This window comes from Periplaneta americana, chromosome 1 (genome assembly GCF_040183065.1).
Source record: "Periplaneta americana isolate PAMFEO1 chromosome 1, P.americana_PAMFEO1_priV1, whole genome shotgun sequence".
In the NCBI taxonomy this organism is placed as follows: Eukaryota; Metazoa; Arthropoda; class Insecta; order Blattodea; family Blattidae; genus Periplaneta; species Periplaneta americana.
In genome coordinates this window covers 173,280,188-173,304,768 of record NC_091117.1, presented here as the reverse complement: position 1 = coordinate 173,304,768, position 24,581 = coordinate 173,280,188, and the positions used below count along the sequence as shown (strand labels likewise).

General features: G+C 35.0%; 1 protein-coding gene across 1 annotated transcript in view; it reads left to right on the top strand.

Moving 5' to 3' along the window:
- The first annotated feature begins 315 nt into the window (after positions 1-315).
- LOC138694716 (C-type mannose receptor 2-like) overlaps positions 316-24,581 on the top strand; it is a 30,507-nt gene continuing 6,241 nt past the window's right edge. Inside the window, exons 1-10 of the mRNA XM_069818742.1 lie at positions 316-346; positions 962-1,150; positions 2,983-3,216; positions 6,259-6,435; positions 8,877-9,107; positions 9,955-10,119; positions 12,817-13,044; positions 13,271-13,453; positions 18,108-18,335; positions 22,711-22,887. Of these exons, the coding sequence (XP_069674843.1) occupies positions 316-346; positions 962-1,150; positions 2,983-3,216; positions 6,259-6,435; positions 8,877-9,107; positions 9,955-10,119; positions 12,817-13,044; positions 13,271-13,453; positions 18,108-18,335; positions 22,711-22,887 (1,843 nt within the window). The remainder of the gene's footprint in view (positions 347-961; positions 1,151-2,982; positions 3,217-6,258; positions 6,436-8,876; positions 9,108-9,954; positions 10,120-12,816; positions 13,045-13,270; positions 13,454-18,107; positions 18,336-22,710; positions 22,888-24,581) is intronic.

Genomic DNA, 24,581 nt, shown 5'->3' with positions numbered 1-24,581 from the left:
TGCACTCATCCTCTCACTTATGCCTGCAGATGGATGGACATAATGTTGAGGAGCCATTGTTTGAGGCCGCAAACTGTACCATTGTTCAGAGCTTCCTGTGTGAAGAAGGTAGGCATATGTTGTTTGCTTATATCTTCTTTCGTCATTGTCATATTTTCTGTCATTATTTCTGTCATCACCACAACTGTAATCAATCACCTTTGTCACCATCATCATCACCATCATCATCATCATCATCGATATTATCATTAAACTACTGTCATTCTCTGAAACTTTATCATCGTCATTACTTTCTCAATCATTACCACTATCATTATGGTCATCTTCACAGTCATCACATCATTTTGTTGTCTTCATTATCATCATCGTCTTCATCATCTACAACAGCGACCATCATCATTTACATTATTATTATTATTATTATTATTGTTATTATTATTATTATATTATTATTGTTGTTGCTATTATTATTTATATTATTATTTTTGTTATTGTTATTGTTATTATTATTATTATTATTATTGTTATTGTTATTTTTATTATTGTTGTTGTTGTTATTATTATTATTATTATTATTATTATTATTATTATTATTATTATTATTTCAAAGAAAGAAAATTCATACAAAAATATAGAAAGGTGTAAGTTTCCAGTTATTGCAAAAACTCCCCTCCCCTTCCCTGCCATTTTCAATTCATAATTTGTTCATAATCACAGTGTCATCATACCGTCGTCCCTAAATCATCATCAATAGCTATCAGGGTTTAGGTCATTTGGCCTGTTCCGTCTCAGGTGAAAAGCTGGTCTCTCACCCTAAATAACATTTATAATTCAAATGAACGCTATTTAAATACTAAATATAGCATTACTCATATTATAATTAGTACCGGTATATTTTAAATTGGCATAAACATATTGTAAAATTATATGTATAGTACAAAGTATTGTTGTGATGTTACAGCTACATCCCAGGAAATTCTTGAGAAACATAACTTCAGCGTGCATGGTCGTGAGTTCATTATTTTCAACAGAAAGCTTTCTTGGAGTTCTGCAGCAAAGACATGTGAAGCAGAGAGTGGTCATTTGGCAGATATTCCTAACATAGAAACATTGGAATCTGTTTCTAAGGGGATGAGAAATTCATGGGAATGTACGTATGTGAAATATTCATCATTATTATTGAAAATTGTTGTAAGTAACATTTATGAAAATCAAGTCCATTCTACTTTTCTCTTACTAGTATAATGAGAAAATATTTAAGTACGTACCAGTACTGTATAGAAAGTGATTATCAAGATGATACAGTGTTTAGTTTGTATAATTTATTTCGAGCTCACCCTACACTACTTTAGAAGGCCATTTTCTTTATGGGATTTTAATTTACTGGTGTCAGATAAAGGACAGTTGTTCGTAATATTTTATATTTGTGATTTTTTTACGATATTGAAGGACTTTGATTTCAATTTATTCTTGAAAATGTTTGCATCCATATTTGCACACTATGACCACTTGATACAATACTTCCAGTGCAAGAAAATCTCATAAAAGTAACTTCAGATGTTTTAAGAGCCAACTGAATAAAGTAGGAACAACTTTGTTTCTTTCTGGGACGAAATTGAGAGAACAGTTCCTATTATTTACTCAATAAAAAAGTAGGCTACGGTATCGAAGATGTAAATTATAAATAGGCTGTTAAATAATATTTATTGGAATCATTGAGGTTTCAATTAACAACATTCCTAAGCGAAATGTTTTAATTAGCAACATTCCTAAGCGAATTCTTACTGTGGCCAAACAGAGGTTTCTTCGCCTACTTTATTCAAAACAATTCACAAAACTTAATATTGAATTTCCAAGTTAAACAGTGACCTATTTGGCACAAATCTATGTGCAGCAATTTGACAATTGTTTATTTTATTTAGTCACACTCTGAATTATGTAAGGGCGTAATTGATCTGAATAAATATTAATGGCCCAAGAATTAGGTGATGTTTTATTGAAACTTATGTACAGTGTTAAGTACATTTTGACAGTAGCCTGCTGGTAATAAGTTCACCAACAGAGATAATTTTTTTGCCACGAAGAGAATTAAAAGCTATTTGTGCAATACAGTACCACGAAGTTAGGAGAGAATATTTCTGTCGCTAATAAACATTAAACTTGATAAAGTTATATCCAAGGATAATTCTTTAGTGATATTATAATCTTTGCTAGCAAGTCTTGATGGATTGAAGTACTTTATAAAAAGAAAGATTAGTACGAGTATATTATCATCATAGTTTTCATGCTGTTGCTATATTATCATCATCATCATCATCATCATCATCATCATCATCATCATCATCATCATCGTGGTTGTTTTCCTTCTCAAGCTGCTCAAACATAAAAGTCACATGTTAAGCATTGGATTAATAAGAGTTTTTACTACAATATACTCTGTTCTTCGTTCTTTCTTCTTTACTTTTCCTCCTTGCCTACTTTTATCTTTCTTGTCCTCTTCATACTTGCACTCCTCCTCCCTTATCCATTTTCTCATCGATTTTCTTTGTATTCTATTTTTTTTTTCATCTTCATCTTATTCCTCCCTTACTATACCATATTATTTTTCTAGTCTTCTCTCTTTTCTTCTTTTCTTCCTTTTTCTCCAATTTCTCCCCTTACCATTTTCTTCTCCTTCCTCTTCTTTTCCTTCATTCTTCTACTTTTTCACTCCTCTTCTTATCTCTCTTTTTCACAGCTAGTCTTACAGCTCTTTTGGTTTAATCTGGACCTTGCATGTAATTGTCGACCATTTTTAATTCCTAATTGTTAGCCAATAGTATTAACTACATATTTACTTTTTCCAGCTACGTGTTAATTTTAGAGAAAATTGATTCAGATTATCCAATTCTTTTCAATTATAAAAAGTGATATCAAAATGAATGCATTTTATCTGTCACACTTTATATATAAGTATTACTGGTATCATTTGTCTGATTGCAGCACTCATCTCTTTGTGGATTGGAGGCTATCGGGCTTATGGCAATGTATGGCAGTGGTTGTCCTCAAACACATCTTTGAGCAACGTCACAAATCCCTTAACAAATTATCCTCCATGGAATGAGAATGTAACACCTGATGGTGGAGATTGTGTCAGTATTGAACGAGGAGTAGATGGCAAAGAGAAGTTTGTCCAGAAAGACTGTGAATATTCCCAAGCATTTGTATGCATCATAGGTACGTACCAAAGCCTCTTCATTAGCATCACTTTTATGGTTGGGCTTAAACCTTCTGACATTTGGGGAGCGCTTACTTATACAACACTAGCCAGTAGAAGCAGTGCAGTGTTTCTGTATATGGATAGTCGTTTTTGCCACTTGTAAAACTCAGAATAAAATGACACATGTGCACAGACACGTTTTTGTGTTAGTGTACATGTTTAGGTTGAAGGATAACATTTAACTGAATATATATAAACGAAAATCAAACTTCTACACCAAGTGGCTCACATGTCATGGTTTGTTAATAGTAACAATAATCTCTGTTTGGATCTTTTGAGGAAGTATTTTGTGTATAATAGTGTATGTTGTATTTAATATGTAATTTATATTATAAAACGACCACAGTCTTGGTATAGTAATTAACACGCTAGTTGCTGAATGTGAACCACGTGGACTCGAGTTCATTTTCCGTTTCTGCCCTCTGGTTTTAGGGTCTGAAAGGAAGTTCCACTCAGGTTCATATCCTGGTTGGGACAAGTTACCTGAGATTTTTTCCGGAGTTTTCCCTCAACTCATTAAGAGCAAATGTTCGGTAACTTTCAGCTCTGGACCCTGGACTAATTTCGCTGGCATTATTACCTTCATTTCACTCAGAAGTTAGATAACCATCGCAGTTGATAAAGCGTCGTAAAATAAACCAGTTAAAGAAAGGAAAAAAATAAAAAGAAATTCCATCAGTTTCGTGCATTGCTTTATACACTCATTGAAATCCTTAATCATTAATAGGTATATCAACGTTGTTAGAGTTCTGACATTATAGCTGTGTGCTCTGATGACGTCAGAGCAGTGGGGGAATGTCTCACTACAACTCAACAAAAATATTGGTTCAAGTGTATATGCTTAGTATTGGTTTCTGAAGAAAAGATAAATTATTTGTAAGAGGAACGTAAGCTTTATAAATAAAATTATTCTTAGAGTTTCTTGCTTTATTCTTATTTTATTTTAATATATGATACTTACAAAATATAATTACGTCATTCTTTTAATTTGAAAACCTTACGTTTCTGAAAATGGAATAGCGTGGAAAGAGTGTTTTTCTACGCATGCACGGAGTCTTCCATCCCTATCTTTCATATTCCTTCTGTCTCGTACAAAAACTGTTTCGGAAAGCACAGATAGTGTCAATTGTTCTGGCACAAAAACTGTTTCGGAATGCACAGATAGTGTCAATTGTTCTGGCACAAAAACTGTTTCAGAATGGACAGATAGTGTCAATTGTTATGAGACAAAAACTGTTTCGGAATGCACAGATAGTGTCAATCGTTCTGGCACAAAAACTGTTTCGGAATGCACAGATAGTGTCAATTGTTCTGGCACAAAAACTGTTTGGGAATGCACAGATAGTGTCAATCGTTCTGGCACAAAAACTGTTTCAGAATGCACAGATAGTGTCAATCATTCCGGCACAAAAACTGTTTCGGAATGCACAGATAGTGTCAATCGTTCTGGCACAAAAACTGTTTTGGAATCCACAGATAGTGTCAATTGTTCTGGCACAAAAACTGTTTCGAAAAGCATAGATAGCATGAGAACTCTGTGTTCATTGCTCCTTAAAAGAAGCCTGAAATAGATTCCTCACTGCGTTTATGGTGACTTCATCTCACGTAAAATATCGACAAGCAAATCTTTTGAAGCATTATGGCTATCAAAGTGCCCTTTCAATAACATAACATCAGAGAAAAATTAAAGATCTTTGAAATAAGAATATCAGCCCAATTACTGACTGTGTTTTATGTAGCTGCTCATAAGAAATAGACGTGCTTTATATCAGTGAGTCAGTGAAATTAATTAATTTGTAATATTCATTTTTTCTTTCAATATACAAAGTTAACCGTAATAATGTCATTAATTTCAGGAGATTATTCTTTGAGATATTTCAAACCAAAAAGTTGAATACAATTTTGCTCGTTTTTGCTTCCTTTTCGAGATAAAAAGTGTGAAACATTTCTTAGCGTGTTTTGGGAAAGCCATTGGTTGAATTCCCAATATGCTAAGTCAGTTTATGAGAGCAGTATATATCGTAAGATAAATACCGTGCATACTATTGTCTCATTTATCATGTTAAAAATAAATGCAATATGCTGACATTTCAAGAGAAGTATAGATAGAAAAGATAGACAAAGAGAAATACAGACAATATATAAGTAGAAATAAGTAAAGATAGTTACATTTAAATAAATACAAAACATTGATATAAGGAGTGATGTAGTTGGAAAATGTATTTGCAGGAATTCAATTTATAAATTTAGCTTTAGATGAATGGATTCTACAGGGTGTCATATTTCCAATATGCATACATTTTGTTTTCTGGAACGGCATTTCTGTACTTTCTGGTCCAACTAAACCACTGGATGTAAGTAGAAAACTAAAATATACTCGTATAACGTAATACAAAGAAGTTACTGAAGTTATTATTATTATTATTATTATTATTATTATTATTATTATTGTGTTATTTTACGACGCTGTATTAACATCTAGGTTATTTAGCGTCTGGATGATATGAAGGTGATAATGCCGGTGAAATGAGTCCGGGTGTCCAGCACCGAAAGTTACCCAGCATTTGCTCGTATTGGGTTGAGGGAACACCCCGGAAAAAACCTCAACCAGGTAACTTGCCCCGACCGGGAATCGAACCCGGGCCACCTGGTTTCGCAGCCAGACGCGCTAACCGTTACTCCACAGGTGTGGACAGTTACTGAAGTTAGGTGTTATGATTTTTTAAGATGCAAATCTGGAATTCCAATAGATGAACTATCTAATAGAAAAAATTGCAACTAATACAGCTGTAATCCTGTATTGTTCAGTTTTCGTCCAATTTTTATTATACATTAACTCAAAATATTTGTAATTTTTTTTTATTTCATAATAACAAAACCGAAACCAAGTTTAAAAGGATCTCTTCCACGGGTCTTCCTTTCAGTAAATTTTCAATATATTCCTATTTAAAATAATATTGTACAAAAGGAAAATGAGTAGGTCTTATCTTATGTTTTAGATGAGCCTGCAGCTGTACCTGTCGTTTCAGTGGTAGTTATTGGTGATCGTAACTTTACCATTCATGAAAAGCCAGAAACATGGGATAAAGCAACTGACATCTGCAAGCAGGAAGACGGCCACTTGGCAGTGCTGAGAGATATTGATGAAGTCTTTTACTTTAATAGTACCAGTAACGGTGAGTTGTGAAAGTGATTGATGCAAATGTACATCTTTCCATGGCCATACGTTTATGTGATTAAAGAATTTCTGGATCTATAAGCACCATGGCTAACAGACAGACAGCTTGTATTCCGATAATTTTAACAATGTTATTAAGAAACGAGTTGAAAGAATGTCAAGAAATGGATTCAAAAGATCAGTATATGCACCTGAATCTTGTGATTAAAATAAAGCTGATTGACATGAATAACTTTCAAACCTATTTTAGAATGAATGAAAATATGTTTTTGAAGATGTTAGCTCTTTTGATTAGCATAAACAAAATACATTCTTGAATATATGAATTTCGGAAAATAAAAGATTAGTCTTTAATATTTAGTGACTGGAAGGATATTTGAGATGCTTACATTTTCTTTCATAATTGCACCAAACAATTAGCAAAATTGTAATGGAAAATTTGTATGAACGCGAAGTATATACATTATAAAAAATAAACATTTTTAACTCACATACTTGAAGACTTTGATGTTTTTAAATTATTTATCAAATTACTTAGAGGAGTCATCATCATCGGTAGCACTACAGCCCGGGTCGAGCCTCGGCTTCTTTCAGGATTCCTTGCCATTCGTCCCTATCTCTGGCTACAATCCACCAATTCTTCACTCCAAGCCTTTGAACATCTTTCCGTATGCAGTCCTCAAGCTTTGTTCTTCCTGCTCTCCTCCTTCCCTCGACTTTGTACTCCAATACTCTTCTGGGTATCTTGTTCTCTTCCATCCTTCTTATATGCCCTGCCCATTTTAGTCTTGAAATCCTGATCGATTGTATAATGTCAGGGGATTTGTAGAGGTCATATAACTCATTATTATATCTTAGTCTCCTCCATTATAATCGTTAATAGGGCCAAAAATTTTACGTAATATCTTCCTTTCAAATATATAAAGGCGTTGGATATCAGTTTCTGTCATAGCCCAAGTTTCGGAGGCATACATAAGAGATGGCTTAATTAATGTTTTATAGATTCTGCATTTAGTTCCACGAGAGAGCAATTTAGATTTAAATTGTTTTTTTTAAACCAAAGTAGCTTCTATTGGCTATTTGTATTCTTCTATTAATTTCTTCTGTGATGTCACTGTTATTGTTTACTAACTTAGAGGAGTATTAACTAATTTTTTGTTAACATCAACCATGGAGGTTTCTGGTTTAATTGTTTTCAAAATTACCTTTAGTTAATCTAAAACGGCATTCATTTCTTCAAATATCCTTTGACTTTTTATCCCACAATTTTTACGACTCTTTGTAGATGGAAATAAAGCTTTATGAAGTTTCGCACATTCTCTTATTTCTGGATTTCTTTTTCTATCATGCATAGTAGCAAAGTGTGATCATTGTCTGCCTCACATGTTCCGATCAGTATTGCTCTCAGTATCGCAAATACCGACGTTCGATATTCTATTTTTTGATCATCAGTAATTAATATGATTTCTTATACTGTCAGTTGGCCAGTTTAGTGTAATGATCAATATTATTGACATTATTCAAAATACTGTTGTGTGAGACGCGCTTCAGACCAGTCATCTCATTTTACTCAGAAAAATTGCCAGTACATTTCAGTCACACCAGTTAATTCAGTCCATGTAGTCAAAGTATCTGCTGGCCTTACATCCACATACCTTAATAGTGATGAACTACTTATCATCCAGCCAGTACAGGGATAACATGTGGTTAACACAGTTAGCACAGAGGATTCTACTTCTCACTGTAGCTCCCCAAATTCATACACTGGCCAAAATTTGATCAGAAAAATATATATAATTGGTTTAGTTAAATTTTACTACAATATTTCATTGAGTTTATTAAGTATTGCAGTTTTTATAAAATAAAAATTCATTTACTTACTTCATCAGGTTTTCTCAATGTTTCATTACCGTAAATATTGTTCTTTATTAAATGTACCGGTAATTTAAAAATATATAAATATATGGATGAAACTTTGAGAGAAGGAGTAAATTGGAAGTGTCTATAATAAATATTTTCCGATATATATATTGATTCGGATACTCCATATTTAGTTGTACTATTAATTTGTGATATCTTCAGGTTCTATTAATATGCTACACTTTTGAATTGTTCAGTAGTGATATTGCTCAACAGTGAACTGTAGAGATGACAGATAGGAATTAGTTTGCAACATATTCACTATTCATAACTACGAAGTAACGAATTATGAAGCTAAATATAGTTTTATATCATTAGTTAAAAATATGGGAGAAAATAAAAACAGTATTTGAATTTAATAAATATGTAGGTATTTATTAGAGCACTGTCATAATTCTTTGTATGGTTTTTGCTTTCGCCACTAGAAAGTGGCGTTTTCCCTTTAAAAAACAGATTTGCTTTCATATTTGACTTAATTATGAAATCTAAGAGAAAAATTATACTTCATTCATGTCGTAGTTCGAAGACTGTGGATTGGTGGTCGATTTGTGAAAGGAACTTGGCAATGGCTGCAATTTGGAGAAAAAATCCCAATGGAACTGGATGACGAGGGGTTTCCTCCTTGGAATCCTGTATCCCGCCGTCCAAAAAATAAAGCTGATTGTCTTCTGTTGGACATGCATAAAACAAATGACATCCGATTTACAGCAGCAACCTGTAATGCAGCATTAAGTTTCATTTGTGAAAAAAGTAAGTAAACTTATCATAATACAGCTGATTAATAGCTCTGGTGTGAGTTTTTTTTGTTTGTAAACTTGAAAAATTGATAGAGAAAAGGAAACAAACTGTCCCTAATTTTATGAATTCTCTATATATTGTTAATGTATATTAATTCACTTTAAATCACTTTTCGCAAATTCAGCTTCATGGCAGAGGACCAACTCATCTTGGATGATTAATAAATTCGCTATCATAATGGTTTCATCTTCCCCACATTTCTTTGTATGCGTTCGAATTAGGAATGGATTAAAAATATGGATGCAAACATTGCTCTTATAAACAAAACTTCTCTGAAGCAGTACACTTGGAGGAAACTCCAAGTTTGCATACATTCAGAATTGTGAACTGGGGTTTTTCTGGAACAGTTCTTCAGTACAGTTTGTAAAAAAGATAGGCTATTAAATTAGGAACAATTTGTTTTATTTTTACATGCCGACAGTTAATATTTACAAAAGAATTACAAAGTTCCTATTATTTTTCCTGGACTATATTTTAAAAACTTAGTAACCATGGTAAAACATTTTTTTATTGAATACGTCTATATTGCCAACAGGACAAGTAATTGTATTGTAATATCTATGGTAACTAGGTCTAGTACATCAAGACTTATTGTTTCAATTTGTGGATGATATTGCAATGTTCTTCGTAAAACGACTGTAATTTAAAATTAATATCGTGTGTGAAGATACGTACTTTTTATTTTGTTTTACTTTTTATGTTTGTGAACTACGAAAAGAAAGTCTGTTGTTGCCGGTACTGTTCATAATATGAGAAATTGTGTAATGCCGACAATCATTATATTTCTTACAATTCTTAGTCCTCAAGATTCAAGACAAAAGAGTACACGATGGACGTGCCTATATTGTCTACAATGAACGAGTACCATGGCTTGAAGCAGCTGCACTCTGCCGTTCAAGTGGCTACCATCTCGCTCTAGCTTCTGATCTTGTGCAGTCACGGTTCTTAGCTTCTCTCACTAGAGGTTAGTGTTTGCATTAATTCTTCCATGAGATAGAAAGGAGGAATGGAGGTGAAGACAAAGGGAAATGCCAAGACTTTGTGAAAACTTTTGTTATTCGGAAGAAACGAAAATTATTTCCTGTAAATGTGCAACTTATAGTATAGCCCTATAAACTGATGTAGGTATGCAAATCCTATTTTAAGGAAGTAGATTACACTGTTGTAATTCAGACAGGTTATTACAAAGAAATTAGTGGAACATACAACATTTTCTATCTCGAAATTATTATAACATCTCGAATGGGTTTGATGTGCCAGTATGTTAACTTTGAAATCTGGAAAGTTGAGTCGATATAATACTGTATTATCTTCCATTTGCAATAAAATTAGACGCTTCTTGCTTGCTTGCTTGGTTGCTCGCAAGGAACCCAGAGATTCATTGCCGCCCTCACATAAGCTCTCCATCAGTCTCTATCCTGAGCAAGATTAATCCAGTATCTACAATCATATCCCATCTCCCTCAAATCTATTTAATATTATCCTCCCATCTACGTCTTGGGCTCCCCAAAGGTCTTATTTCCCTCCGGCCTCCCAACTAACACTTTGTATGCATTTCTGGATTCGCCCATACGTGCTACATGCCCTGTGCATGCAATTAGACACAGTTACACAAATATATTTAACCAAAAAAATATAAGTTTTGAGACACAAACCTTTAAAGTTAACTTTATTTTAAAAATTAAGGCATGAGTTAGTCCAATGTTTATTATTATTTTCAGTATGAAATTTGTGGTCTAGATCTTTTTTGAATAATATATATTGATCCTAAACAGTTAACTTAAATACTGTATTCAATTTTTGTGGATTAGTTCCAGTTCATGAAGAGTTGTCTATTACCTACTGAAAGTCTAGCAAGATCTTTCAGGTGGGCTCATTTAAGAGATTAATCATGTGTCAGAAAATTTGCTTAATTTTGTTATTTATTTGTACATCTAGATGTAAGATATAATGCAACCTTTCTGCATTTCCCAACCATAACATAAACATCTGTTAGTTTCTAACTGGTGTGATCTTTGACAAAACGAACTACGGTACAGCTTTCTCTATTTCTATTTCACTTATCATTTTTATTCTGCTGTCACTCAACTATTGCTAATAACATACCATTTTCTTCTTCCAGTAGTATTTGTAGTTGCAAGGGGTAAATTATATCATATCTGTACAAATCCCACATTCAAGACTTGAATAGATCGGCAACTATATTGGGTTTGTTATGTGTTAGAATTTATAAAACAGTTATATTATCAGTTCCTCTGTATGGTTGTGAAACTTGGACTCTCACTTTGAGAGAGGAACAGAGATTAAGGGTGTTTGAGAATAAGGTTCTTAGGGAAATATTTGGGGTTAAGAGAGATGAAATTACAGGAGAATGGAGAAAGTTACACAAAACAGAATTGCACACATTGTATTCTTCACCTGACATAATTAGGAACATTAAATCCAGACGTTTGAGATGGGCAGGGTATGTAGCACGTATGGGCGAATTCAGAAATTCATATAGAGTGTTAGTTGGGAGACCGGAGGGAAAAAGATCTTTGAGAGGCCGAGACGTAGATGGAAGGATAATATTAAAATGGATTTGAGGGAGGTGGGATATGATGATAGAGACTGGATGAATCTTGCTCAGGATAGGGACCGATGGCGGGCTTAATGTGAGGGCGACAGTCAACCTGCAGGTTCCTTAAAAGCCATTTGTAAGTAAGTAAGTATGTGTTAATTTCTTTATGGAGAGAAGATTGGAAGTTAACTAAGCATAATGAATGCAACAAATTAAGCGACCCTTTCAGGTGTCAAGCAGCACTTTATGGCGGATGGAATCTGTAAATACAGTCGAATCTGTCTTTTTACACTTTTTAGAGAACCAGGGAAAAATGATGTAGATTAAAAGAATGATTATACATACTGGGTGTTCAGTTCAAAGTGTGTCATGGCTCGCTGTATGTCGTCATGTGGCTAGCCAATGAGCCTAGAGAATTCAATCTTCCTACACCTCTGCAAAGGCGTATTACCTATATGCAAGAGAAGTTGCCTACCAAGTATGGCGTTCATTCTGAAGAGTACTTACCGATACGTACGGTAACGCCTGTAGTGGCAGGAATGTGAACTGTTTGGAAATACGTACTGAGGTGAGTTTTTTTCGTACTGTCGGGATATGGGGAGAGGGTTAAGACGATTACTTACGTACAGTATTTGTTGACATTAACTTCGATGGTTAACATGGACACGGAGCATTTGATTTGTATTGTGGAATGTTGCCGTACGCAACCGATGATAACAAATACCCTGGGTACGACTTGCTCGCGCAAAACACAGTTCGAAAGAGGTTATGGTAGCACACAGACCGTACAGACCGCCATCTGTTGCTACGACGTTCAAGTTATACCATACACGTTCTTAAGTTCAGATTGAACGCCTTGATTAATAGGCAATTTCTCTGACATAAAAGCTGAAACTCGCTTCAAATCGCTGACTCACCAACAGTGACGTCATGACACAATTTGAAATGAACACCCAGTATAATATATTATAATATATTGCATTCTAATATATAGGAAGACTAAATAGATTAAAAATTGTGTGCATGGGGGAAAAACGTAAATTGCAGAAATGTAAAGGCAAAGTTCGATTAATTTTAAATATATGGTTAATATATTTGTAGAATATTACGAGCTCTGGCTGGGAGGAGTTCTGAGAGATGGCATTTGGGAGTGGGAACATACAGGAGAAGAGATACCATCCACTCCAGAACGCAACGGTTACCCACCCTGGATAAGTGTTCCTACTCTCCCAGACCATAATTGTCTTGCCATAAACAGGGGTGGATCAGGGGCTCCTGTTTTTGTGGATACTCAGTGCGACATTGCGCAAAGATTTATCTGTGAGACAGGTACAGTAACTCTATAATTTGCTAGTTTGGACATAAAACAGTGACAAAGTATTTAGACACAATTGAGTGAGTATTATTTTAGAGAGAATTTCAGTAATATATATCAGACGAAGAAAGGAGCTATTTTCAAACAATTCAGATATGTATGTTAAAATCTGTATTTATGATACTGAAGATACTATCTGTGCCTGCTTAACCAGAAGATATTAATACTCGTACGTTGCAGGGACTGTGGATACCACCTTCTTATTGGAACCAATAGCAATAGAATATGAAAGTCGTGTCTACACCTTCTATCCTCAGAGAATGACGTGGAGAGAAGCTGCTGAGGAATGTCAGGAAGTTGGTGCATCTCTTGTTACATTAACAAACACTGACATGGCGAGATTCATTGCTGATAAAAGTCACAGTAAGTTGAGAGCGCATTTACTGTTATTTGCGTAGCAATTAAAAGGCTAACTTTTTAAGTGAGAAAACTCAAAGTACAGCAAATTCATCTATCTAATCAACAGTGGCGTAGCGTCAATGCAAGCTAAAAAGCTCAGCTTCCCCAGTTATTAACTCCATAATAAACCTGCAGTTTAAAACACAAAATTATTTATTAATTTTAATACAATTTATATTTATGCATTAAATGTTGTGATGCAGCAGTAAACATGAAGCCTGCACACACCAACTTCCAATCCCCTCCACTGCATCTACAAGCAAATTCGTTTCTTTCACGCATTCTTGTGTGTAACGCACCCCGCAGATTTTCCATCCCTGGTCACAAGACTCGCAAGAAGCTAGTTTTGGCATTGGAAAGAATTTAGCTTCCGAGTTATCCCTTTCGTCAGTTGTGTCCAGTTGAAGTGTTAGTGTGCACTGTGGCTGATATAATAAATAATGAGTGAAATAACAGTTTCTGACATTTATGTAGTCAAAAATAATCTTCTGATAAAAATTTTAACATTCATTGCCATAATTTTATTAACACTGTATCTATTGACCATTAATATTGTGATTTCTCTAAATATGACAGGGAGTGAGCTAATATTAAATTATACGTTTGTGCCTATTTCTTAGAGATTCAGTATGTGTAAACCATGAAATCATATTTTACTACCATCTGAGGTGATGCCTTATTGGTGTTACTTATGAGGTTCCAACCAATCTTAGGATTGCTGACTTGACATCGACTACTATTTATTTTAAGACTGTATTTTTGCAATACGTTTCCTCATACATGAAAGACAACTTGAGTTAGCTTCTCCTGCTCAAAATTTCATGCTACGCCACTGCTAATCAATGGAAGAACGTTTCTTTAAATTTTAATTTGAAATGTCAAGTTTCCAAAAAAAAAAAAAAAAAATTGCTCATAATTGACCAGTCTATCAGTTACAGTGTTCCAGATTTATTTTATATAAAAAAACCTGATACTGATTTCAATATAAATGAGTATGTGGGTTCTAATTCAGTGAGTAAGTGAAAAATTAACGGACATACAAATGAATAAATGAATTGTTGGTAATTAGTTGCATGATCTATCTGTCAATTGACTATAACCGTTCAAAATCTACCAACAGACCAACTTACTGATCTGAGTGAGTGAGTGAGTGAGTGAGTGAGTGAGTGAGTGAGTGAGTGAGTGAGTGAGTGAGTGAGTGAGTGAGTGAGTGAGTGAGTGAGTGAGTGAGTGAGTGAGTGAGTGAGTGAGTGAGTATTCTTTGAGGATGGTGCACAGTTGAACAGAATTTCATTACTATTGGAGAAAAATGTTGTGGATTCTCTATGTAGCTGTCGATCAAAATACTGTATATCACCTTCTTTCATATCAGTCTTTCATTGAACATTCACTCTTACATTTCTGGCTACTTTTTATCTTAATCTTCTATGATTCCAGCAAATTTTCCCTTGCATGCCAGTTTTCTGGAAGCTTTCAGAACCTACTTACTCTGATCAAAGAGAAGTAATGCTCATATTCGTAAAAGTTCAATACATTCTGAGTGAAAATCACGGGGCTTAGAAGTTTATATAAATTGCTAGCAAAAATTCCCAGACCTCAGAAGACATCCCTGCTTTTTTATCAGAGAGGTCACTCTACCTCCAACCAAGACTCTGGTCAACCTTAATTTTTCGGTAGATCTTCTCGAGAGATATCCTTCTTCCTGATCCTCAACAAGTCTCTGGACAACCATACCTTTTCGTGAATGTTCCCAGATACTTGTAACATTTCAATGAACGTACTGCTAGCAATTGATCTGTCCATAGTCGACTACCTATCTTACTCACTCATTAGCGAGCTCCCTATATTTGATACCGAAGACACAGCTTCGACACTGAAGACCTCCTTCTCGTAACTCCATAATTCCCGAAGTTAGTGGACAAAGGAATTGAGAGCACCTTGAGGTGGTTCCTCTCTCACATTGCCAAATCGCCTGTCTCAGTTTGAGTATCTCAAGTATTTCTTACTATGCTCTCAGAGAATCAGTATCTTGTTTGGTTCGGACATCACAAGAGTTCCTCCCATATTGGTAGCAAATTATCTCCAGGCTGTAGCCTCGTAAGTTTCTTCACCTATTTCCAGTGTGTTTCAGCCATACACACCATTTTGTTTCTTCATATCCCTTTCGTATTCCTTCTCTTTCTCTCTTGCAAACTAGTATCATCCCCAGCTTCCTCCACTTCTTGGGCTGCATCTAGAAAATTTTACCTTATTTCTTTGTGTAGTTCTCGTTTTCCCTTTCATGTAAGCTAGTTACAAATATATTTCAATAAATTTTATTTAACAATCAACAATATTTCCTTCATATTACATTTCATTGCTAAACTTCTGCTTTTCTTGTCTATGATCCCATTTCCCTCCTGATTAAAACAAGGGACACAACATTGGAGTTGATAAAAATATTGGTTTTCATTAACAAGTATTGCAAGCGTTTCAAATGTTGCATGTGTATATTATTTCAAATACAGTAGAACTTGGTTATAACGACATCCAAGGGACCTTGAACATTATGTTGTTATAAACGAGTGTCGTAGTAACCGAGATTAGTAGTATCAGTCTAGTGAGGTGGAAAATGAAAAATAACAAACTTAATTAGGCTTATTTTAGATTTATGTATTCACTTTTAAGCCTACCATGAACATAATAAAGTGCACATACAATTGAGGAGCTTAGAGCAAAAAGCAGGTAAGTGACAGAAACCTAGCTTTGAGAAAATTACAGTTAAAGTTGTACATGCAATGGAATATTATACACTAGTTTGGTGAAATGACGCCCATGTAGCAGCACTGCACAGTGTGATCACTTACCTGATTTTATCCCAAAGAAACATCCTTTTAGGCTATCACAACACGCACTTGCCTCATTTTTTTTAATAATGTCACTTACCTGCTTTTTGTTCTAAGCCCCTCACTTATAAATACAGTTTTCTGTATTAAAACAGTTTGTTCCGTACTCACTAAACTTCTTTACTTAGGAGTCAAGTAATCAGTCATTTTACTCTGTTGTCTCCTACTTGTCCAATACACACTTTCTAAATTACGTTATACGAGTATGTTCATAATTTCAGCTACAATTTCACTGCTCCCTCCTCTAGCTTCGATCCATTCTGTTCAAATGCAGCAACAATTTTAACCTTGCTCTTCCAAATCGTTTGAATTGTGAAATTAACTAGGCCAAACTCACGACACATGTAAGCTATTTTAATTCCTTTCTCAATTTGATGAATCACTTTAACTTTTTCTTCCAATGTTAAAACTCTTCTTTTAGTGGCCATACTTCGTTAAAATGCATCCATTTAGTGAAAACTTCCTATCGAAATTGATCGCAAGCAGTTACCGTTAATACCACATGAATTCGGGCGGGTTACAATGGGGTGGGGAATCTGCCTGCATTCCAGGGGTCTATGGCAGAAGGGGACAGTAAAGAATATGCCAGGTTACCAGATTTCAACAAAATATATCTTAAAATACTTTGGTTCTTAGAAAATCGTATTCCAAACCGAAGTTGAAAATGACATATGCGAGGCAGACGCATATACGTTTGTTGTATTAAGCAAGGTAGAAAAGCATATGTCTTATGGGGAATTAATTGGGACCACAGAATATTTGACGTTATAGGCGAGGTGTCGCACAAAACGAGGTCGCTATAATCAAGTTCTACTGTAATACATACAGGGTAAGTTTTAAGTTCACCGACAAATTTCAGGAGGTGATTCCTGACTGAAAATGGAGCACAAAAGTTCATATCACCTTATTTCTGAAAATGTATAGTCTGTAGGATATGTGGCTCGGTACATCCATGCTGCCTCTCGACCGTTTCCATCTGCTTGGCCGTACACGAACACCATCGTGGCTTGTTCCTGGAATGAATACCGGACCATTGTGCTTCTACGTTGCTTAAATCACACTATCTGCAACACACAAAACGCACACTGCAAGTTATGAGAGAATGTCGTCAGTACCATCTACTGTGGAAACAATGCATTTCCGCACACAAAGTGATATGAACTTTTGTGCTCCATTTTCAGTCAGGAATCACCCCCTGAAGTTTGTCGGTGGACTTAAAACTCACTCTGTATTTGCATATAATATATAATAAATGACTCTCTCTTTGATACATTAAATATATACGCAACCAGAACTTCCCGCGCCCATAAGAATTGTGTCCCCCCACAAACTTTTGTAAGAACTCTCCCCCTCAGCGATAGTTTAATGAATGTTGAAATTCTGTAATTTAATTAGTACAGTACTAAGACAACAAGCTAAGGAAATTTTATTATAATGTCCCCACAAAGAAGGAAATAACCCTTCAATATCAGCTTACTTCTTCAAACTTGTTGAAAACATAATTACTATTTCAATAATATGTGATTTAACAGAATTCTTCAGTCATGTAAAAGAACTTTTTTGTGAATCTAAAATATCTAAGAATAGGGCCGGACTCCCTGGCGCCTGGGACCCCCACTTAAGTGGTGTCCCCCCCCCCCCAAGGTAGACCTGATACCATAATGTGTTACAATAACTTTGTTTCGTTTTGAAAGCTACCTGTATTGCTAAAGGACACAGTGTTCGTCTTCCAGATATCCCAGATGTCTGGATTGGTGGTCATATTGTAGACAATGAGTGGCACTGGATATCATCTGGAGAAGTCATTCCACCACGTAAGGAAGGAAGAGAGTTTCCTCCATGGGCCAGACCGAAACGTCGAGGTGGTCATGATTGCCTTATTCTGAACAGTCACAATCCAAATCGACCTATATTAGTTGATTTACCTTGCAACAGAACACAGCCATTTGTATGTGAGAAAGGTACAGTGTTTAAATTGCTAATTAATTTACTAATTACGACATATATCTCAACATTCTTTTCATATTCCAATTAATATTGACATCATTGTCTACATATCTTTTTGCAGAATGTTAACATGTTTTTTTTTTTTTAATTAGTAGAGGAGAAGGTTATTCATAGATTTCAAAAAGGCATATGCCTTTAATTCCATACTGTAATATTCTAATTTCTGTAGTATAATTTTATGAGTATTACAATCGAAAGCTTTGCAGAGATCACAGAATATCCCTTCCACTTGTAATTTTTTATTAATTGCTTCCAGAATTTTGTCAGTTAAATTAAATATTGCTTGCTCAGTTGATTTATTCTTCCTGAATCCAATTGTTCTGGGATAAGAATGTTATACCTGTCAAGGTGATGATATATTCTCTTATATATAACTTTCTCGGAAACCTAAAGTTATCAGGCCTTCTCTTCCGCTCTGTCAGGTGATTACAGCTACAATATTACGAATACAGTTTAAATTAAAATTACAATTAATGTCAAATTTACAGTTACAATAAAATCAAAGTACTAAAAAATTACCTAATTAATAAAGATGGGCCAATTTATTGTATAATTTAAGAACAAAGAAAGTATTAAAAGACTGGTAGAAAGGATATGGGCCTGTAGTTTTCGGGCGAGGTTCTATCTCCTTTTTTGAATAAAGGAATCATAACTGAATATTTCAGTCTCTCTGGAGAAACATTGAAAATTTTCATAAATAAGATAGGGACTTGGTTATTACACTGACTGACAAAAAAATCACGCACCAAGAAGGAGTTGTCGGAATTGCATGAAACCTGATGTGGATGATCGTAACATTGATGTATGTAAATGATTACAATATTAGAGCAAAATAATAATTTTATTGCTGAAAACTGACCACCTGGATTGAGGCTCTAGTACCCTGTTTGTCCACCTCTAGTTTGGATGCAAGCTGTAATACGGGCGGGTATAAAGGCATACAGATTTCATATGGTATCCTGCGGCATATCTGTCCATATTTGCCGCAACTGGTTCTCTATATCTGGTAAACCCTTAGGCTGCTGAAGTTGGCGTCCCAGATGATCCCAGAATGTTCGATTGGTGACAACTCTGGTGATCGTGCAGGCCATGGAAGTGTGACAATGTTACAGAGGCATTCCTGTGACATCCTTGCTGTGTGCGGCCAAGCATTATCCTGCTGGAAAAGATCTCTTGGAAATCCTGCCGTGAGTGGCAACACATGTGACTAAAGGATATTCTGCACATATCGCTGCGCTGTTATTGACCCTCGTATCATTACTAGGGATGACCGGCTGTCATACGTGATGACCCCCCAGACCAGCACGCTAGCAGTGGCTGCGGTGTGTCGCGCCACAGCAAATGTAAGATTGAGGCGTGCACCATGAGGTCTCCAGACACGAACACGACCGTCGTCAGAGCTCAAAGGGAACCTGGATTCGTCACTAAAGACAACCCGGTTCCAGTCTTCAGCAATCCCGGTTTGTCGCTCACGACACACTGCAAACAGAGGCGACGGTGGACGGGTGTCAATGGCAGGACACGTAATGGGCGACGTGAGACCAAATTTCCTTCAGCCTAGTGCCTGGAAATGGTTCGGGCAGACACAGGGGCCTGTAATGACGGTGCTACCTGTCTCAGGATGGCGGGCAACGACACAGTTGAATCTGTTCGGGCTTGTCGGAGGATTCGACTATCTTCTCTCCTGGTGGTCAGTCGAGGGCGTCCTGAGCCCAGTCGCTGTGTGTGCGTGCCCTCACGCATCCACTGGTCCAAACACATCCTGACAATCTGGTCAGAACAGCGTATGTGGCTGGCGATTCGCCGATACAACCATCCAGCCTCGCGCATTCCAACAATGCACCCTCTCTCAAACTCCGTTAACTGGGTAAAGTCTCTTCGATTGCATCGTAGAGGCATGTCAAATGATCGACGAGTTTTACGCAACTGGAAACAACAGTCCACTACGTTCGAGTAGCCTGTGCAAGCCCTTTTATGGGCCACGGATGATAGCAGGTTCACGACCTCTGGTGGCAACACCATTCAACAAATTATGTTACGATGCTAATCATTTGACTATCTCCCTGAGATGTAACTGTATGCAGAGGTTTGCAGCAAAACGACAACTCCTTCTTGGTGCGTGATTTTTTTTTGTCAGTCAGCAGTGGCGGCTCGTGGATATTGAGTTAAGGGGGGCTGCATTCAAAAATAAACCAAGCAACTTACTTTATTTTTTATATTATTTTTTTATATATATTTGATGTCAACATTTACAACCATGTAATGTGGACCTCACAACTTACTTTATTTAAAGATTAGTTCCATGCGCCTTATCTTTAAGTTGTGTTTAAATGAGACAGGCTCATGTCAGTAGATTTACTGGCATTTAAAAGAATCCTGCGGACAAAATTCCGGCACACCGGCGACGCTAATATAACCCCTGCTGTTGCGAGTGTCGTTAAATAAACCATAATTTAATTTTTTATATGCAGATTTGAACCTTAGAAATATCTAACTGGCGATGTTGTAGTTGGTTGTATAATATATATATATATATATACATGATACATCAATAAATGAAAAAAACTGAGCCAGAAATTGAATTCAGGATCTTCAAGTGTATGCACCAGGGCGCTTGCCTCATTTATTGTGATGTTAGATGTTTCAGATTCCATTATGGTTTGAAAACATTCTAGCAATGGCTCCTTCTTCCCATGAACAACATTTACTGTTCTTATTTTAAATCCATCTTGTTGCCCCAGCTGATGGAATTGTCTTTGAAACAAATTAATCTAATACAGATCGAGAGAAGAAAGCAGGGATACTGGATAAATTAGCAAAAAATATGCGAGCTTTGTAGGCTATTCTGTTTAGCGGCTCTTTCCATTACGACATTCAACTGATGGGCACTTAATTTCACATTTCTCCTGAATTGTTAAGGTACTGAACTGAATAGACTGTAAATATTGTACAGAATTAAACATTGTTGCACTTGTTATACTCACAACATTAAAGAAAATGTATTTAAAACTGCGCGCTACTGACTAGCTGCTGCAAATTTTGCAGCACCAGTAAACTCTGGATTCATGGCCAGGGATAGCAGGGGGAGGGGTAAAACTAACGTGCAAAGCATCCGAGACGAGACTGGCAGCTCCAGGGGTGGAAGTGGCTTCACCCATAGTCCTTGTCTCTGGTTTCGCTCTGGCAGCACCAGGGGAGGAAGTGACTTCACTAACGATTGCGTGCATGTCATTGAGAGCGAAAAATTAAAAAAATTCGAGCCGCTAAATAGAGACTGTATAATAAATGTTTTTCACAACATAAAACGAGACAAGAGCCACAAATGTCTGGGGGTGCTGCAGCTCCGCAGCCCCTCTTCGAAAGCCGCCCCTGTCAGTCAGTGTATTTGTGAACTGGATTTTAATATTTTACTTGTAATTTCATCTTACCCCAAAGAATTTTCACATTTTAATTCCTTTAGAACTGTAATTATTTCTCGTGGATTTATTGGAAAAACTTGAATATTTGGGAAAGTTGTAGGAACAAACGCTTTCAAAGAATGGATACCATCACTGCCACTGCCACCACCACCACCACCACCACCCACCACCACCACCTTTACTATTTACAATATTTTAATTGACACTTTCATGAATACTGACTTTATTATTTACAACTATCAATGTATGATTTTTTTCTAAAGCTTTCGAAAAAGCGGGGATCATGACCATATTGTCTTATAATCTACAAATATTCTTTTGCGTGGGCTATCCAAGTTAACACCATACAAAGCAAGAAAAATTACTTTCTATAATACACATTTAATAACAGATAATACTGAAAAATAAACACAAGAATTCATAGTGTATAAAATGTTTATAGGCAGAGCTCATTAGCACAAATGAATTGTGATAGCCAGATTAGAGTGATTTGATCAGATAGGCTACCTATAAGCACAATGCAGACAGCATAACATATAACAGGGGTCATAATACTACATTCTCCTTTAATTTTAACGACCAAAACTTTCTTCTATTTCCAATGTAACAGTAATATAATATTTTTGTGTTCTCAAATGATCATGTCAGATTTTAATTAAGCATTATTTCAATTAATTTAATTGTGTTTCATTGCAAGTTTCTATTACTCTATTGCTAATATTGTATTATTATTGTATTTCTATACTTAAATTACTAATAAAATTGTAGTGTTTAGGGCTACCTTGATCTGAAGATATTTTGGCAGTAGGCCCTAAATAATAATGGCAAGAGTTTTTCTTTTAATTATGAATCAGTTTCTTCTTCTTTTGTACATTAATTAAATGAATTTATTTTTATGCTTTGTTCTCAGCGGATAACAACACTATGAAATTAGTTGAAACAGTCAAGTTGCCAGACCGAGAACTGATCTTCATAGAAAGTCAGGAAAATTTCAAGAATGCAATGAAAGTTTGTCAAAGTCTAAATGGTTATCTAGCAACAATAAACAATGCAGAATTAACAGAAGTAGTGGACAACCATGGTAAAAGTAAGATTTAAGTTTAATCAACATCAAAAATCTTTTCCAGTTTTATCTTAATATTTTATAATCCTATTTTACTTGGTTAAAATGAATTAATTCTAATTATTGCAATTATTTACGTTACATTTCATGACTTTATAAATATTGTTATGTGAAGTTACATAATTTTGTCATTACACTCATTATACATGTTAGATAGGAACTGAAAATAACTAGGCCTACATAAAGATTATTTTTTATTTTTTTATTTACAGAATTATTTAACGAATAAAAACAATCATTAAAAAGTGACAGGGGATTCATTAGGATTCCTTTAATTGCGTGAAATTATTTTCTTGGTTGAGTGTCAGTGTGATAGATTTTTAGAAATTGGTTCTTATTTATAAGGATTCTGAATATGATAAATTTAGTGCAATTTATGTGTTGTAAGGCATTATTAATGGTTATTTTTCCTTTAGTTTCTTATTGAATAGATATATAGGCCTATTATATAGCACTCATGTCGTTTCTTCATCTATCTCCGAAACGTTAATTGTTAAAAATTAATAGATACCAGTACACAATTCTGTGAATAATAATTTTTTGACAGAACCACTTAGATATTTGATCCATAATGCTTCATTTGTCACTTTGTTTTAGAAACATGTCCAAGAATAAAATTATTAAGAGCCAATTTTCTGTAAATATCATGTTACATTTTCTTTTACATTTTTCTTTTTATTAAAAACTCGTTATTATTTTAATATTTAGTAAGGATGATTCCATTTCATATGCATCATTCTTTGATTAATTTAGTCGTCGATACTAAAAGCAAAAACAATAAATAAATAAATAAATAAATAATACTTTCAGTACTGTAGTTTAGAAGAAAACCACCTTTTCGATACTATGGAGACAAGAACGTGTATTTCCATGAAGATGTATAAATCAATATTTTTTCATCACAATAATTTGTCTTTATACTGGATATAATAAGAGAGAATCACGGACTTATTTCCCTGAAATAGGTTGGACCAAATTTTGTCATCTCTGTAATCCAACATCCTAGCCATTTTTCACTCAAATGACAGTCTCTCATCAATGGAACAGTAGTTCTAACCAGGAACTACTGAGTTATTTACAGGAAGAAAACGACTGTAGGGAAATTTTTCTGTGATTACTTCTGTCTTATCTACCATTACCCTTCTACTTATCTGTCACTTTTATTGTATTCAATTTTTACGCTTACTGAAAAGTTACCGGTACATATACCAATGACTATTTTTTTCTATTCCTCCTGTTTCAAAGTTTCTGTATTAATTATTTGCTTTCTTTCAAAGATATTTCCTACTAATGTCATACATAAAGTTCAGCATTTATTTCATCAATGGAATCCTTTCTGGAAAGAAATATTGAAAAAGAAAGAATCACAATAACACCAAGTCTTTCTGGTAAATAAGTATGTCGGCTGTTCGATCATGATAATTTTCATTTATCTCTTTTAGCTCCATTCTTGCATACATCTTCTTCTGTTACAGTTGTCATCAATATTCGAGTGATTGACTAGCTCTAAGGTTCGCAGATTCAAATCAAACAAAGGTGATGAATTTTAAGAGTAAGAAAAATCTTCAGGTTGAGTACCAGTACCTTAGAATAGATGTCGTATTATAGTTTTGCAGCATGTAAAGGAATTTTTTTCCTGAATTAGAGAACTTGGGACA